The 17310-nt window shown below is 36.7% G+C and overlaps 2 protein-coding genes across 2 annotated transcripts in view; one reads left to right on the top strand and one right to left on the bottom strand.

The window, feature by feature from the left end:
- The window catches only part of LOC140141965 (transient receptor potential cation channel subfamily M member 5-like), a 36323-nt gene extending 25665 nt beyond the window's left edge, over positions 1 to 10658 (bottom strand). The window contains exon 1 of the mRNA XM_072163855.1: positions 10345 to 10658. The gene's annotated coding sequence lies outside the window, so the exon portion shown is untranslated. The remainder of the gene's footprint in view (positions 1 to 10344) is intronic.
- A 5851-nt stretch (positions 10659 to 16509) lies between these two features.
- LOC140142372 (protein mono-ADP-ribosyltransferase PARP4-like) overlaps positions 16510 to 17310 on the top strand; it is a 49342-nt gene continuing 48541 nt past the window's right edge. Inside the window, exon 1 of the mRNA XM_072164341.1 lies at positions 16510 to 16844. Within this exon, the coding sequence (XP_072020442.1) occupies positions 16719 to 16844 (126 nt within the window). The 5' untranslated portion in view covers positions 16510 to 16718. The remainder of the gene's footprint in view (positions 16845 to 17310) is intronic.

A 17310-nucleotide genomic window follows, 5' to 3' on the forward strand; every position in this document is an offset into this window, starting at 1 on the left:
ATGATATGCAGCTTTCACGCTGCAAAGATAAACACAATTCTCTTCAAATATGGGCAAAGCAATTGTAACCTCAGACCTGTTTTTTTGTCATGAAATGTTATCTACAAGAAAGTTTGAAGTTTGAAGTTATTAAAGTTATTGCGTTCGTGGTATGTTCGGCAAATTGTTGCGTCGACAAATGACTGGGGTTAGCCTCAAGTTCCCTTTGAACCACTGCAATATTTGCAGCTGAACGACCAGTTATTGGACGTCCACTCCGTGCTTTGCATTTATTCATCACACTTCCGAGGTTGTGAAAGTTGTTCGTATGTAGAATTATGGTAGGTTAGGGTGGGATCTTACGTTCGGGAAACGAATCCGAAATTGACGCTGCACTACCAAAAGCTTTCTGTTCTTAATTAAGTATACCTCTGCCATAAAAGTCATCTCTTGTGTTGTGAATTGCCCAGTGGCGTAACTCCTATGGGCTCTGGGGGCCGCGCCCCCGGGCACCCGGGCTAAGGGGCACCCAAGCCTGGATAGCCTTTGACACGATAATACTTTGTTATAGTAAAGAAGTGGAAACCTTTACCCACCATGCATAGAATAACTCTTCATTTGGGTGCCCTTCAACACAAAATTTTTCAGGCGCTTCGCGCGCATTAAAGACCTAAATTCAACTTGATTTAATACCAAATTAGTGGTATTTTTGCACGCCTGCACGCAATTGTTTTAGGAAGAGGGGGTATTTTGTATTCTTGCCCCTGATCGCCACAATCACTAGCTACGTCACTGCAGCTAGTGATGAGTCTTCAAAAGTAAAGACATTGGAGAATATGAAAACATTTTGTTTTATTGACATGCACTGCATTAGCTTGTATTGAAACATGAAATAAATTTAATCTGAAACACTAGTTATTCGGTAGGTCTATATGCCTTTCAATACCAAAATTGATTAGCTCTGCACCATGCACACCCTTGGTTAGGGGCACCCGAACTACTTTCGCCCCCGGGCACCCTGTCCCAAAGTTACGCCACTGGAATTGCCTTATCTTGACACCTTGCAAACCTATTTAGAAATAAGCCACGCAGTCACAAAATGCACGAAGGCCTGTTTAAAATTCAAAAATTGCGCCAGATAAAACCTTTGTAAGTGTGTAATTTTTATGCTAATTGTTGGTCAATGACAGGAGTGAAGTTCGAGTACATGACAAGTAAATGGGGGTTAAAATCGATTGTATTTCTTTCATGCATGTAAAACAATCATCACTTTTCAAAGACAAGCCAAACGCGTTTACCAATTACATGTATGCCTAACGCATATGTATGCCGTACTCTTAGCAATCAGACACATACCATTGAATTACGTGTGGACAAAGTGATTTTTGACCCTCGTACGTAAAACTAGCACCATTTTGTTAATTTAGCTTCTTTTGATTTCATTTCTTCATCACATACTTTTAGAAATATATCCATTTAGAATATGTAACAATATTATGAATAGCTCTTCTACAATTCCAGCAACCACCCTCTGAAATTGGGTAAAGTTGTTTTTGGCCCACACTGTACATGATATCAATAGGATTTTTCTCTTTTGCCTAATTGTGGATTTTCTCATTTTGCATGATTTTATGGGTGCACATCACAAACTGACCAAGGCCAGACTATGTATCACCGTTATGTTGATCACTTCCAAACCCTGGATCTGCCTCACTGGCACGGTTGTTTGATGTGATTATTTATCACTTATTCTGACAAAACATTACTCAATTTTCAATTCTAGATCTGGACAATAGCAACAGCTATCATAATTATATAAACATATATTTTTAACATAGGTTTTCCTTTCTTTATACATTTTTTCATCTTTTTCTGCCTTTTGCGTATCTTTTATTTTATGAATTGTATATTTGTGTTCAAATTGAGGGCGCTATTTACATTTTAAGTTAAATGTAGCCCAGTAATATGAGATATTCCTTTCATTTCATGATAATTTTTTTTTTATTTCCTTGCGTTTTGCTACTCATTTTCCTGATATTGCAATGACATTATGCAAGTGTCTACCCCTTGTAAATATGCAAACAAGATTTAAGATACATAGCGCCATCGATGTTCAACTTTGCTTAAAAATGAATACGTTCTATGCCTTCAAACAACCAACTTTGCAGTCGGGCCCTTTTTTTCCTAAATCTGCCTTTGTCTGGACGCATGCGTTTTAATGTGATCTCCTTTTGCGCGCAGACGGCATCGCGTCATGAGCGCCCTGCATCACGCACTGTAACGCATTTACAAGAAAAGCGGTCACTGCGCGTCATTTTCCAGATGCCGTTTAGACACTTTAAAGCCATTATAACATTATTAGAACGCCCTCAAAAAAAATTTTAATTCTGGTTTTTACACGATTGTAATGTACTTTAGTCAATAAAGATACGCTGCAAAAATCAAGACTGTAGTTTTGTCAAAATCCGAGAGTTTGAATAAAACGATGGAACCGGCGTTTTATTATTACGATGTAAATATTAGTCGAACACGTATGCACAGTACGTACACGGCGTTCGGGATAACATGCATGGGCGCTAGTAGTAAATTCCATTTTCTACGCTTTACCTCACTTGTTCGACTCAAAATTAAAAAGAGAAATAACTGAAAATAAAAGCTAACATTTTATGGAAAATAAATACTAATCTATTTAATGTTATAATATGGCTTTAAATTCTTTTATTGATATGCATCTCAGGAGATCGCTTTTAACGTTTTACTGCGGATCCCACTCCGAGTTATTATACATACATCACCTTCGAAATATCTTGTAAGCTATTATGTTGAAGATCCCAACTAACAACCGCATTTCGTTGGTAAAACAAACGTAAACAGGCTATACTGCGAGCCGCGTGTCAGCGGAAGGATAATTATGATAAGTGAGTTAGCGTGGAAAACGGTGTATGCGCGGTATACGCAAAATTTGACGCTCATCATGCGAGTATTTTGGGGGTGGCTTTTGGGGCGCCAGCGGCAAAAACGAAGGGGCGGCGGAAGAAGAAGAAACGGCAAAAACAGGGGCGGCAAAAACAAAGGGGCGGCAAAACGAATTAACAAAGAAAAAGGGCGGAAAAATTGAAAAAGTAAAAAAAATTGTGAAAAAAATGTGTTGCTTTTAGGACGCTAGCGCCTAAAATCCTTTTTTTTTTTTTTTTTTTTGCTCTTCACTTTTTCAAACGACCGTGAAAAAATTGGGTCAACCTTTTCGGGCTGTTAAGGAAGGGGCGGCAAAATTGTTTCTTCTTCAGCCCCCCGGGGTTGGGCGGCCACGGTACGCCACTGCTCATCGCGTGATGCCGTCGCGTTGTACAGCGTGTCCCAAAAGTAACTTAACATTGTGAATTGGCCATATCTCAAATATTTCCTACTTCATACCAAAATGGAGAATATATTCACATAGATTGATCTTTTAGAATTATTCTGATACCAAAAACAGCATTATTGATGACCCGTTGACCTTACTGTGCGACTGTACATATGTGTGTATCAAACCCACAAAAGCAAGCTCATGTGTTCTTTGTTCAAGAACATGAATGATGTGCTTCCCTGAACAATAGAGTTGGTTCACTCACTGCACATGCTACATTTGGGTATGAACATGGCTTAGCGTGAGCGTGAGCGTGAGCGTAACTGCTGTTTTAGATTATAATTAGGATATATTGACAATATTAAGAGACCTTGTGTATAAAAAGATGTGGTGGCAGACTTCAAAAAATCGATTTTCTTTATACATTGCACATGGTTAGACATTGAGTCAACATGTATAAATTTGGTTACAATTTTACCTCTTCATCTATGGTTACCATGGTAACGGCCAAAATATGAATTGACCCAATTTTCACTATTTTTACCCTTTTCACAACTGGAAAAATGCTTAAATATTAGGTCATATTTCTGAATGAAGAACGTGAATTAAAATAATCTTCTCCCATACAATGAAGTATCCATCCTTGTCCTTTCCAAAAATGAAGTAAACATAACAATAATTATTTCAATATGGTAGATACCATTTTGTAAAATAGGGGTGTTTTTCATTAATTTAATTATGAAAAAAATGATCTTTTTAAAAATGACGTAACCTCCAAAGTGGTGCTTTTTTTAAACTATTTTTTGCAGGGTAGGTAGATAAGGTATTGGCCTACCTATCTCTAGAAAAAAAAGTTCTGGTAATTGTTTTACTGGAGAGCAGTGTTGCCAGAAACTTTGAACTTTTTAGGATTGTTGACATTATAAGGTAGTGTGGAAAAATAGGGATTTTGAGCATTTACTTTCACTGAAAATCCTGATTAGGGTTGATAATGTACCAAAAAAAATTGGCATCAATACACCGTAAAGTGAGACACGATTTGATAATATTTTAATGACAGTGTTGCCAGAAAAAACGTCTCTCAGTGAAGCTGTTGCTCATCTTGTCATTACCTATCATACAGCTATGCTGAAAAACGGCCAAATAGACCAGGTTAAAAATGAGCTAGGTCCCACACATGAAAGGAGAAACTGAGGAACAAGAATGTATAAGGTAAAAATCCTGTATCCTGAAAACTTTCCTGCGAGGGCACTTTTTTTTTCAAAATGGCTGCCAGAATCCAATGAAAAGCAATTATGCTCTTAAAATAGACGGATAAAAGATAGAATTGGTTAGATTATGGATTTGTATTTATGAAAGTAATGTATAAATAAGTCGGTATATTAATAAGAAGGTACCAGGAGGTCACAGTTGGGGACGCTTTTCAAAATGGCCGCCAAAATTCAAAGAAAAGCATTATACGGTTACCATAGTCAATAATTATTATGAGGTATAATTGACCAGATATTGGTTTAAGTATTGATGACAGTAATGTAACGCTAAATTAAGATTTCAATATGTAGCTACCAGGAGGTCACAGTTGAGGGCGCTTTTAAAATGGCTGCCAAATCCAATGAAAAGCTTATATATATGGTACACCGTCACTAAAGAGGCATAATTGATCTGAATTTGGATTAATATTTATCAAAGTACAGTATAATCAGCCACAAAGCCTCAGATAATGTTATTGAAAAAATATTTGAAACATTGAAATAGTTGTCTTTGATGTAATCGTAGTCTTCAATCATTGTCACCTCTAAGTTATCGTTTTGAGGGTGCAAAAGAACGAGTCACCAAGTCAAGATGACCACTAAAATGTCCACAGGAATAATTTATGTTCACGAAGGGCAACATATTAACTAAATATACTGCGCCAAGAAAGTATCCTTACCCCAGGGGGTTACTCAACTTTGGAAGCGACGGTATGTGCCTGTCAACCCTCTTTTGAAGTCGACTAATACCCGATGACCCCCTTTTTAAAAGTCATACCCGATGACCCCCCCTTTTTTTTAAAGTCATACCCGATGACCCGATGACCCCCCCTTTTTGGTTGCGGCTACCCAATGCCCCCTTTTTCTAGAAGAACATCATCAAAATGCAACAAAATAATGTCAAAACGTTCAAATTTTGCTCCATTTTTTTCAAAAATTTCTACCCGATGACCCATTTTTGAAATCTTATACTCAATGACCCCTTTTTCAAAAATATTATGCCCAATGACCCCTTTTTTTATTTTGTTTGTACCCAATGACCCCTTTTTAAAATAACGCTTTGTTACCGATAGGCCCCTACTCCGCGACACCGATAGGCGCATACCCGTCACTTCTAAAGTTGAGTGCCCCCCGGATCCATGTTACACTTGGAAAAATAAGCACAATTATTTCAAAACTTAAACATATTAGGGTAAATTGGTTTTTGTAATAGATGCGCTATCTAATTCTGCACATTATGACACCACATTGAATCCAATGTGACCTCAAGAAGAAAAGTTACAAGCAATTGAATAGACGAAGGTCCAGTTTTAAAAGTGACAAATTGGCCTATACGATGTGCAAAAAGATTCCAACAAGCGCAACAAAGAGACTACACAGTTTCTTCAATGAAGCTTTATTTTAAAGCAATATTTATTTCAGTTTTTACTGTACTTTTCATAACTTGTATTTTTTCAGCTCTTTTGTTGCAGTTTCCTTTTGTTCCTTTTCTTTTAAATCAAAGGCACACACAAATTAGCCATTTACCACTCTCAAACCAGATGTCTAGTCCGTGTTGTTTTGAATAGGCCAGTGTGTCACTTTTTAACTTTGCTTCTTGAAGTTACAGCAGAGGCAACTGGCATTGCATGTGCCGTTGACCCGATGGCTTTAGTCAGGACATTTACACCTACCAGTCATGTATGAGGATTTCGCTTTTGCCAGTAGGCCTATATGCAAGACAATTAATCATTGTTGCATTTTTCCTTGACATAAAGCATCAAGTATGTTGAGAGAAAAACAAGAGGTATTGACAATAATAACATCCAAAGTTATCGCCAGGTAATCACAGTTGTCTTGTGATTTCAACAGTTTCTTTACCAACATCGAGAACAAAGCAGTCTATTGGTGTCAAAGAAGGAAAAGGTTTTTACAGACTCGAAGTGCAGCTATCTTCTTTTCAGAGAATGCAACGTTTTCACAAAAGAAGATATATATGACCTATATGCCGCTTTGATTTCAGATAGGCTAGATAATGAAGAATAATTTTCTTAATGTAGTGATATCGATGTGAGTGATCTCGAAGATAAACATACAATAAAAGAATTCAGTGAAACCAAGAAGAGTATGAAGTAAATATCCTGCCCTTTGTCAATACATAGGGACAATTCTCTGGTGGTCATTTTGGAGATTTGGTGATCATATTATCCATCTTGACTCGCTATATCATGATATAGCACTTTGTAGCTCGCTATATAGCACTCTGAAACACTTGCTTAGAGGTGACAATGATCAAAGACAACTATTGCATGATTCATCAAAGACAACTATTACATTCTCTTATCAAAGACAACTTTCTTTCTTAACACTTTTATCTGTGGCTTTGTGGCTGATATCATGCCGCTCTTTTTGGTGGCCATTTTGAAAGGCAACCTCAAATGTGACCCCCGGTATCTTCCTATTATTACATTGACTTAGTTTTACTGTACTGGGTTCAATATTAATTCAAGATCTGGTCAATTATACCTCTTTTTATGTGACTATTTTAAGTTTAACGGTGTACTATGTTGGTCCGACATTTTGAAAAGTGCCCTCAGCTGTGACCTCCTGGCACCTTCCTATTAATATCTTGACGTACTTAACCAAAATCTGGTCAATCATACAGTGGCGTGGCACCAGTTATCATATGGGAGGGGGCACCAACCAATATGGGTGGCAGTCCGTTTTTTTGGATTCTTAAAATTCAGATCGATTGGGGGCCATATGTAACCCCGTGCCCCTATGATGTTACGCCACTGCAATCATACCTCATACGTGACTATTTTAACCATATATATGCTTTTCATTGGATTTTGGCGGCCATTTTGAAAAGCGTTCCCAACTGTGACATGTTGGTACCATTCTATTAATACCTTGACATAGTTATACATTACTTTCATCAATACAAATCCGAAATCTAGTCACTTTTATCTTTTACGCGACCTTTTTAAACGTATAGTATAGCTTTTCATTGGATTTTGGCAGCCATTTTGAATAAAGCGCCCTCACAGGAAGTTCTCAGGATACATGGTTTTTATTTCTACCTCATAAATTCTTGTTGCTCATGAAAAACTGGTCCAGAAAAACTATGTGAGATTGTTTCCTTTCATGTGTGGTAACATTTTTAACCTGGTCTAGCTCTTATTTTATGGAAAAATACCTATCTTTATGGCAACACTGTTTGTCTATATTAAAATTACCAAAACTTTTTTTTATTTATTTGGGTACAGTACTATCTAGTCCAGCCACACTGAAAAATATAACATATAAAAAGCACCACTTTGGGGGTTACAGCTCATTGAATATTGCTATATTTCAGAAAGTCAAAATTTACGAAAAACACCCCTATTTGAAACAATGGAATATCCCAAGTAGGACAGACTGTTTGTTAAAACAACTGTATTTTTAGAAAGCTTAGATGTTGCCAATTATGTCGTGGAACTTTCAAGGTTTACCTCTATTTTTCCTTTATATGGTGAATCCTGAAACTTGTTATTTTTTTAGCCTTGTAAAAGTGCCAAAATAGTCTAAAACCGGTCATTTTGATGTTTTGGTCGTTGCTATGGTAACGAAGGTGCAGTGATGAAATAATTTTGATTTTTGTAGACTTTGACCAAAGTTGCATCCTGAAGCAATGTTTAATGAACATTTTAATGTAAATTATGCACTACCCAGCCGAAATACAATCCAGCAACTAGTGCTGAAATTCCAATTAACTGGATCTGTTCATGATCTACTTAGGGCAGGACGTGGAAGAACAGGATGATCGGCTACAAACATTGATGTCATACGAAGAGCGGTGGCGAAAAGCCCAAGGCGATCAGTATGTCGAATTTCTATGGAGAATAACGTATACCGCGTACAACTGTTCATCGAATCCTCAGAAAAGATCTTAAGCAGTTTCCATATAAAACCCAGATAAAACAGAAAATGAAGATTACGCATTGAAAACAAACAAACAAACAATCAAACAAACACAGCTAAATTAAACAAAACATATTTTAAAATGATAACACGTTATATCGTGTTCACGTCTCAAATGACGAGACTTATTTTGCGCTTATAAAAGTGGGTTTTACGGTACGGTAGATATCCATTAATTTCATGCCAAAGGGTCATGACCACATAGGCATGTTTGGTATCATAACATTTCTAAAAGAATTATCTACATACTGTGCAAATTTTGTAACAACACTATTAACCCAACGCAAGTTATGGCAAATTCACAACGTTAAGGGACTTTTGGGACACCCGGTATTTTGATTTACGTCTTCGCAATTAAGGTTATTAATTATTTTAAACTGTTGTGATTTGGTAGTTCACAGCATCTTACGAATGGTAGTGCGCTTTGGCAAAAACTGCATTGCTCAATTCATAGCGGGCGTGTAGAAGAATTAAAATATCACAGATATACTTTTATAGGTGCTGCGGTTCTTGAGTTACGTTGTAAAGAAGGCTGAAACAACAACACTTTTGTAAAACGTACATATCTCATCAACAACAACAAATTAAGCAAGTTTGCAAAATATACGATTTGTAGAATGAACTTTTGCAAAACATCAAGGTGTTAATTTTCAATAATATATTGATCTAGATAATGAAAATCGATTTTTTTTTGGTTGCTTCGACCAACAATACCTCGTCTACCCTTAAACTTGCCCAATGAATAAGTGCAACTTTCAAGGGCTCGTAAAAATGTTGCCCAAAGTAGATTTTAGTCGATTTTTGTTATACAATACTACAATATGCTCTGCATCCATTGGTACAAAAATCATCGACTAAGGAATTAATTCTACCTAAACTGCCTTCACTCCCGGACTACTGACCACATGACCTTGTTTCCGGGCCTTGTCATTGGCCTTGTTGTTGATTGCTTCCATTTCCTGTATTATGCACTTTCAACCATAAATTGTGAAGAGACTTCACTAACAACCAAATTTGCTAAATGTTTTAAAACTCAAACATGTAGTCATGATATATGTTTCTCACATTTATTTATTTATTTATTTATTTATTTATTTATTTATTTATTTATTTATTTATTTATTTATTTATTTATTTATTTATTTATTTATTTATTTATTTATTTGTTTATTTATTTATTTATTTATTTATTACTTATTTACTTATTTACTTACTTACTACCAAATTTGAGTTCAGCATACCCAAGTTAACAAAAACAATCTAGTTGCCAACTTTTACGCAAACTTGCCGGTTGGAACGCGATTTTTCCAAAATAGAACTAGTCTAAAAACGAATGCCGTATTTAAAACATAGGCCTCCTTGTTCAACCTGCAAAAAACGTTTTATATTCTCATAAATACAATACAATGCTAATTAAATTTCTCTGAATGAATGATTATTGATAACAATAAAATGCACTGGCTACGTACAGGCTAGGAATTGAGAACAATAGAGAAAGGGTTTGTGCTTTGGCAAACACTAAATAAATATATATTTATGAATACCAGTGGATCATTACATGCGAGTTGTTTTATTCAAAGGGACACCTTGCACCATGGCATCGATATTGAAAGAAATGAAATGTATAATATGAAAACACAGCCCAACAAAATGCGATGAAAACGTAGAATGTCGGAAATTGGTCACAAAACATGATCCAATGGAGTTTATTTACTTTTAAAATAGAAAGTATCAATTTGTGAGTTTGTCCAATTTGCCAACTTTAGCCATTACATGCTATATCATACCATAGACTCTAATACCAATGCATCTTACCCCAGAACTTACCTTGATCGAAACCTGCGACCTTCACCACGCACTCTTAACCTTAAACTGGTTTTTTTGGTCGGACTTTTATCACAAAATAACCAACAATCAAAATATGACGGACCTCCTACATCTTGTATGATTATTGTAAGGTACGCGGTGTAGCAATTTTTTACAACGTTCCCAGTACTATCCACAAAATACGCACGTCGCTCTCGTCACACTTTTATGAAAACAGAATACATACAGTACAGAACTTGGTTTTATCGCTTTTCAAACTCGGCAACAAAGTGAACTAATTAAATGAACCGGAAGCTACCAGAAACATGGGAAAGCAATACGGATATTAATGCCGAGCAAACTCACAACTCATATTCCTTTTTTAAATACACTAGTTGTGACTTGAGTTTGCGCAATATGCCAAGTGTAGAATACTATACCGTAAAAACTCGATAGTTAGCATAATTATGTGCTTACTATCGAGCGCTTTTGAAAACATTATTGTAGCAAAGTCCGACGCTTTTTACCAACTGACACAATGGGGTTGAGACACACAGTTGCAGGTTTACTTGTTCGTATATAACTATGTGTATCGATGATTTGCTCAAAACCCTTTACATTTTTTTGGATGGGGCTCTTCACGTTTGCATATTTTAAAAGCGCTCGATAGTAAGCAGATATGCTAACTATTGAGTTTTTACGGCATATATCATACCAATATATATCTATAGGGTAAAAAAATGCTATGTCTCAAAGCCCATTTTTTTAAAGGTTTTATGTGTGGAGGGAGCGTAACCAAATGGTTTCGTAGGAGACTACGATTTGCGACCTTTCCGACATATTATCATAATTTGAAAATTATGATAATAATTATGTCAGACCAACAGAAAACCATCCCGTACTACAAATAGGGCGAATTTGACAGTTTCCTCATAGATTTAAGTTGGAACATGTGTAATTATTACAAATATGCCAAAAAATCGGTTTTGAAAACAATAAAGGTGTGTTCTGATAAAAGACCGTACATTAAGACTTTAACTGGGAGAAGTGCGCGCAGAAATTTGGCGTTATAGTGCTAAATGGTGGTTGATTTTAGACCAAAAGGGAGAGATGAAAGCGTAAAATTTGTCACAATATTTCTGTTGACTGAGCAGTTGGTGAAACATACGGCCCCAAGGTGATACATGTGATGCAGGGTTTGGTCATGGTGGTGCGGAGGGGTAATGGGACTCACACATATTTTGTCAATCTTGCAAAATCGTTCGTTAATTGGGTATTGTATGTTATGTTGCTTGCCAAACTAAAAACAGACCGGTTGATCTCATTGTGCTTCAAGTTGAATTATGTCAACTTCTGCTTGCAATGAGATAGATACAACTTATCATGATGAAATGGAGATGCTGTAAAAGAAGCGATAAAATCATTATTATGGGAGATTAGAATGGTGATTGGCAACACCTGATCACAGCCAATTAGAAAGTGTTACACCTGGAAACCAGGTAAGAGACTCTGGAAAATACTAACATTAAACCTAGGTCATAATGGATGTGTCAGTGTAATGAGTTGTAACAAACACTATGGGCTGATGCAAAATAATACAGAGCACAACTTGTTAACATGATTCCTTTTGTGCGAATCCAATAGAAATGAAGGTGTTAAACTCACATTTTAGTGACGTTTCACCACTACACTTGGTTTCATCAGACTGGCAACTCATCACATTAGGAGCCACTATAGAGGGCGTGATGAGTTGATCAAAGATGTTGTTTAGTGTGTAGGCCCCCTCGTCCTTGTTTACAGTGTCAGAGCCTCTATAGTGGCTCCTAGATCCTGTCGCCAATAAAAAGAAGCGGTCTGGTGTGGTGAGTTGCCAGTCGGGAGAAACCACTAGTGTAGTGGGTGAAACGTCACTAAAAATGTGAGTTTAACACCTTCATTTCTATTGGATTCGCACAAAAAGAATCATGTTAACAGTTGAATCTAACAATCCAAATGAACTTGTTCAAAGATTTGTTAGGCAATTGATCCTAATTTGTTCAATCTTTCGAGTTTAAGTTTCGATCGACCATCGAAGCGATGCTTGGTCGATCTTTATTATTGATGAAAATTCAATTTATTTGCTATTGTTAATTGCTTTAACATTTAATCTATGTAGGTAAGGTACTGGCCAGTAGAATTTTATCACTAATTTTGATTAATTATAGTTGATAGGTCCTAAATTAGGTTTATAACATTAAGCATAAGCAGCATCGACGACCGATCCAAAGATCGAATCGATTTGGCTGCGGTGCCTTTTTTATTAGTCGACTCATGATATGCGGAAAGAAGTGGATCAGCCCATGATGCAGTCATGTCACGACCTTTGCAGGACTTAAACCCCATTAAAAGCTATTAAACCAAGATAACACTCATTGAAAACAGCTCAACTGATTAAATCAGATCTTCTCTGGTTGTGCACATGTGTCTGTTTTATATGTGCGGTATCGCAATGAGCTGGTATTATAGCTTCAGTTGGGTAACCGATTATAAAGGAAACACAAGGAAACAATGGTATGTGGACCTTTGTTCACGAAATGAGACAATGGTCTGCTTTTTGTTAACCAGCATTCTTGAAAATGAGCAACATAATGATTGTTGACTTAACACGGTTTGGAAATAATTTCTTCATATTTTTTGGTGTTATCTGTCGTTTACATATTCTTCCTAAAAGACAAAAGTGCGACTATTTCCAAACACCTAAATTAGCTAAAAATTTAGGACATGTTACAAAACTATATTTTCTAGAATTTCATAGAATACTTTAAATGTAGCTTCCCAGCAAACGCACAAACGTTTTAAAATCGTTTTAAATAAGTTATATTTTGGCTTTTGGTTTAGGTAAAAACGTTTTAATAACATTAAAATGTCGGGTTATATAATGGTCATGATAACGTTTTAAAACGTTTTGTATGAAAACACACTACAACAATGTTTTTAAAATGTTTTCAAAAATGTTATTTTAAACTATTTTTGCAAACATTTTTGCCAAATATTTTGTCAATACTTAAATAACATTATGTTAAAAAATTTGAACCCAGCAAACACAGAAATGTTCTTAAAATGTTCTTTTCAAACCCTTTTAATAACATTTAAATGTCGGGTTATATAAAGGTCATGAAAACGTTTTTAAAACGTTATTGCAAATATTTTGGGCAAAACATTTTTCGCAAAATATTTTTTTAACCCCAAAATAACATTCTGTTTAGAATGTTTTGTATCAAGTTTTTAAGAATGTTTATGGAATGTTATTAAAACGTTTTTATAGCCTTTATATAACCCGACATTTAAACGTTTTCTGTAAAACATTTTTGTTTGCTGAGCAGGAGATTATCATAAAATGTTTTTAAGGTAAAGAAAACGTTTTATATACTCTTAATATACCCTTTATATAACCCGACATTTAAACGTTTTCTGACAACCTTTTATAACGTTTTGCGAATGATGTCGAAAACGTTTTGTGTTTGCTGGGTTGTACCTTCAGAACTGAGCGGTCCGTTACCAATATTTTCGGTCAAATCTCCCGGGAAATCTCCATTCAATTGACACGGGGAGTTGGCTAGCTATAAGCTAGCTATGCCTTGCCCTCACTCATATTTTACGAAAGTGCGACTATTTCTGAACATCTAACCTAGCTGTAATTTTAGGTCATGTTAGAGAAATATATTTGCTAGAAGTTTGGAGAATACTTTAAATATTGGCCGGTTATTTTTCACACAGTGATGTTAACTAAGCAAATGCATATTACTTCTAACATAGGGTAGCTGCAGGTAATATGGGACAGCAGGTAATATGGGACACCTGTTTTCATTTTAACAAAAAGTAGCTTAGAGAAGGTACACACTTTAAGTTGATTTGTTAAAGGAGTGTTTCGTGATCCTAGCATCCTCTTTTTATGACATTTTCAGTACATATCCACGAAAAAGCCTATTCCCAAAATTTCAGTTGATTCCGACTTTGCGTTTGCGAGTTATGCTTGATTATGTGTATTACACTGCTCCATATACAATGCGTTGTAATTTCGTTCTGGTGCACCAGAACGAAATTAATATTTCACGATATCTTTGCAAAACGAATTAATCTGCAAGAAATATTTTGTACATAAACATTATGTAGCCAGAGGTTTCCAGTGATATAAAAATCTCAACTTTTTTTGAGAAAAGTGGGGGATGAGGCTGTGGATCACGAAATACCCCTTTAAGTGTTTAGAGACATCAATTGTGCTTCTAGAAATGCAGTTTTGGAGTCTGTGTATCAAACTCTTGGAAATCAATGCCAAAAAGAGTGAAATTGCCCAAAAATTTACGTCGTTTTTTTGGCCTGATATAAAATCAATGACGCCACATTTTATGATTGTGTATCCAAATACTCTGGTACTGAGGGTGCATTTGTCACTTTTTATGATCTTTAGGTGATGGGTTAAGCTTATCAGCAGGTAAAATTCCACTGAAAAGTGGCACTTTCCTTTATAAATGATTATTTTCTCTGATTTTCAACTGAATGGGTGCAGGTAATATGGGACACATAGGAAATTGTGTGCATTGTCAATGCGAAAAGCAAAACTATATAGAAAATTGAATTTTCTTGTTGAAATTTGCATTTAACATTCAAAATCATGTAACAAAAATGTTTTTAGAACAAAAGAGTGATTTTCTGAACATTTTGATTTTCACCATAGAGATAACACAGTGTCCCATATTACCTGCACATGCAGGTAATATGGGACACTTGACGATGACGTCATTTTGACGTCATAGCGTCCAAACAAACATAAAAACAAGATAACATTGCCTGGTTGTTCATCATAACAATCTCTTTTGGGCATATCTTCTATAGTTTTTATGCACATAAGCTAAACGTCCTTAATGGTCCCATATTACCTGCAGGTACCCTACATTATTTGTAAAAGTGAGAGCATTGTGTATTGTGTATAGGAAAACGGACAGTAACTGCAGTATGCTGCAGTACAAAAGTGGCGGCGCCAGGAATTATTTGGGGGCATCGGGTTTTTTTAGGCTGAAATGGACTTCAAAGTGTGGGGACAAAACCGGGAGGGGCAAGACAAATATTTGGGGGATGAAATCGTCGGCAGAGTGCTACACTATCGTAAGTGCAGTAGAATGTAATAGCTGCCATTTGCAACATTTCAATAAATGTACTTACTTTTAACCAATAACACTAGAAAAACACCCAACTACATGTAAAGGTGATATCTTGGGTTAGCTTAGTGGGCATCAGGCAAGTAATACAGAACATCAACACTTTACAATGAGGGGATTGTGCTGCAAACAATAGGTGTTTTACAAAAGGCAGCTATGACATTCTATTGCACTTACGATAGTGTAGCACTCTGCCGACGAAATGCGCCCCCCAGTGTCATCGCCCCGATATCTTCATGGCAGAAATCGCCATGGTAGGTTGAATCCACAGCCACGCATGGCCATTTTGTTCCGACCTTTGAGACGCATAATGAGCCGAGGGACATCCGACTAAGGCTACTGACAATAGCCTGGCCTGGTAATTGACCTCTCTGTGTGTGAGTGAGCATGTATACGTCATGATGAGGTCAATGGTCATCTGCTTTTAGACTGATTCCACGAGTGAGTGCAGCTAGCCTATGCTGCGCTATAGTTCGGCACATATAAAATCAGAATTTTTGTCAGTTTTTGAGTTCAGGACGCACGGTTCTTTCTCAAGCTAACGACTATCATATCCGTTCAACACATATATTCAAGTGCAAGGAACAAAATCTGGCTTCTTTAGACTAAATAAATTACGGGAGATATTCATCATTTTCTATCCCGGTATCCAAAGATTTATCGTCTGAATATCAAATCGTGCATAGCACATTCACGTGTATCGATCCCGTGTAGTGTCTCTGCTGTATTTAAATGTAATTATTAACCGGGCGATGTCGGTGTGCGGGGGACGAGAAACATGTTTTATATTTTACTTAGCTTTATTTAAGCAGACATTTTTATACGTTTTGTAATAAACGTAGTTTGTTGCAGGTTTGTTGGGTTTTACTGAAAGTGCGACTCCAGCGATTATGAGTCAGCACACACGTCAACGCTATGCGTAAGTGGTTAGAGCATCAACCCCACCAAGGGCCTGCAGAGCATGCCTGAGTCAGAACCGGGAATCAGAGGGCACTGAGGCGAAGAAGGTCAGTCAGATTTTTAGTTCCTGGTACGGTTGCTAATAAAGTTTGTCATTACAAAGTAGATACACACGTACAGCTTTACACGTACCGTATTTACGTGAGTGCAGCTATCTGAAAAACGAAGTATAGGGTTTGCATGTCATTACCAAGGCTGACGTTGTCAGGCCTGTTACAGGTGGTTTAACACTCAGTTGCTATGTTCAACGGGTTGGAGTTCGTGGTAGAACCTGGCGCAACAGGTGATTTAGAAAATAAGGCAGCAGAAGTGAAGAAAAACATCACAAATAATGCAGGGGTGCTATCCCGTATTGTCACGGAAGAGGTAAGACTTTTAAACAAATTCAAAAAGATTAAAATAAAAGTCAATTTTAGAAACTGACGGTCATTTTGATCTTGACTTTTATAGGGACCATCCAATACTTTACACGGGGGGGGGGAGGTTTTAATGAAACAGATTTGTTAGATTTTGAGGGGGGAATCCTAATGTTAAGTTTGAAATGGAAAACAAGGGGGGCAATCTGAAAATTTGGTGTGACGTACATGAGCCCTTTTCACCGCAAATGGCATTTTCCCAGCAAGCATATTGTTCATTCTCAAAAAGTCCAAAAAGGTTGACAGAAAATATGTCCCCCCTTGCCACCCCCCCCCCCCTTCGTAGCGCCGCCACTTGGAGTCAATTTTTGGCAATATGACCCATTTTTGTTCTTTTCAGCCACATTTTGACAATTTAGGTTGAATGCCTCCTCCCCCCTCGCATTTCAAGCCGGATTGGCGCTAATGTTTTCCAC

This window comes from Amphiura filiformis, chromosome 20 (genome assembly GCF_039555335.1).
Source record: "Amphiura filiformis chromosome 20, Afil_fr2py, whole genome shotgun sequence".
NCBI classification, from domain to species: domain Eukaryota; kingdom Metazoa; phylum Echinodermata; class Ophiuroidea; order Amphilepidida; family Amphiuridae; genus Amphiura; species Amphiura filiformis.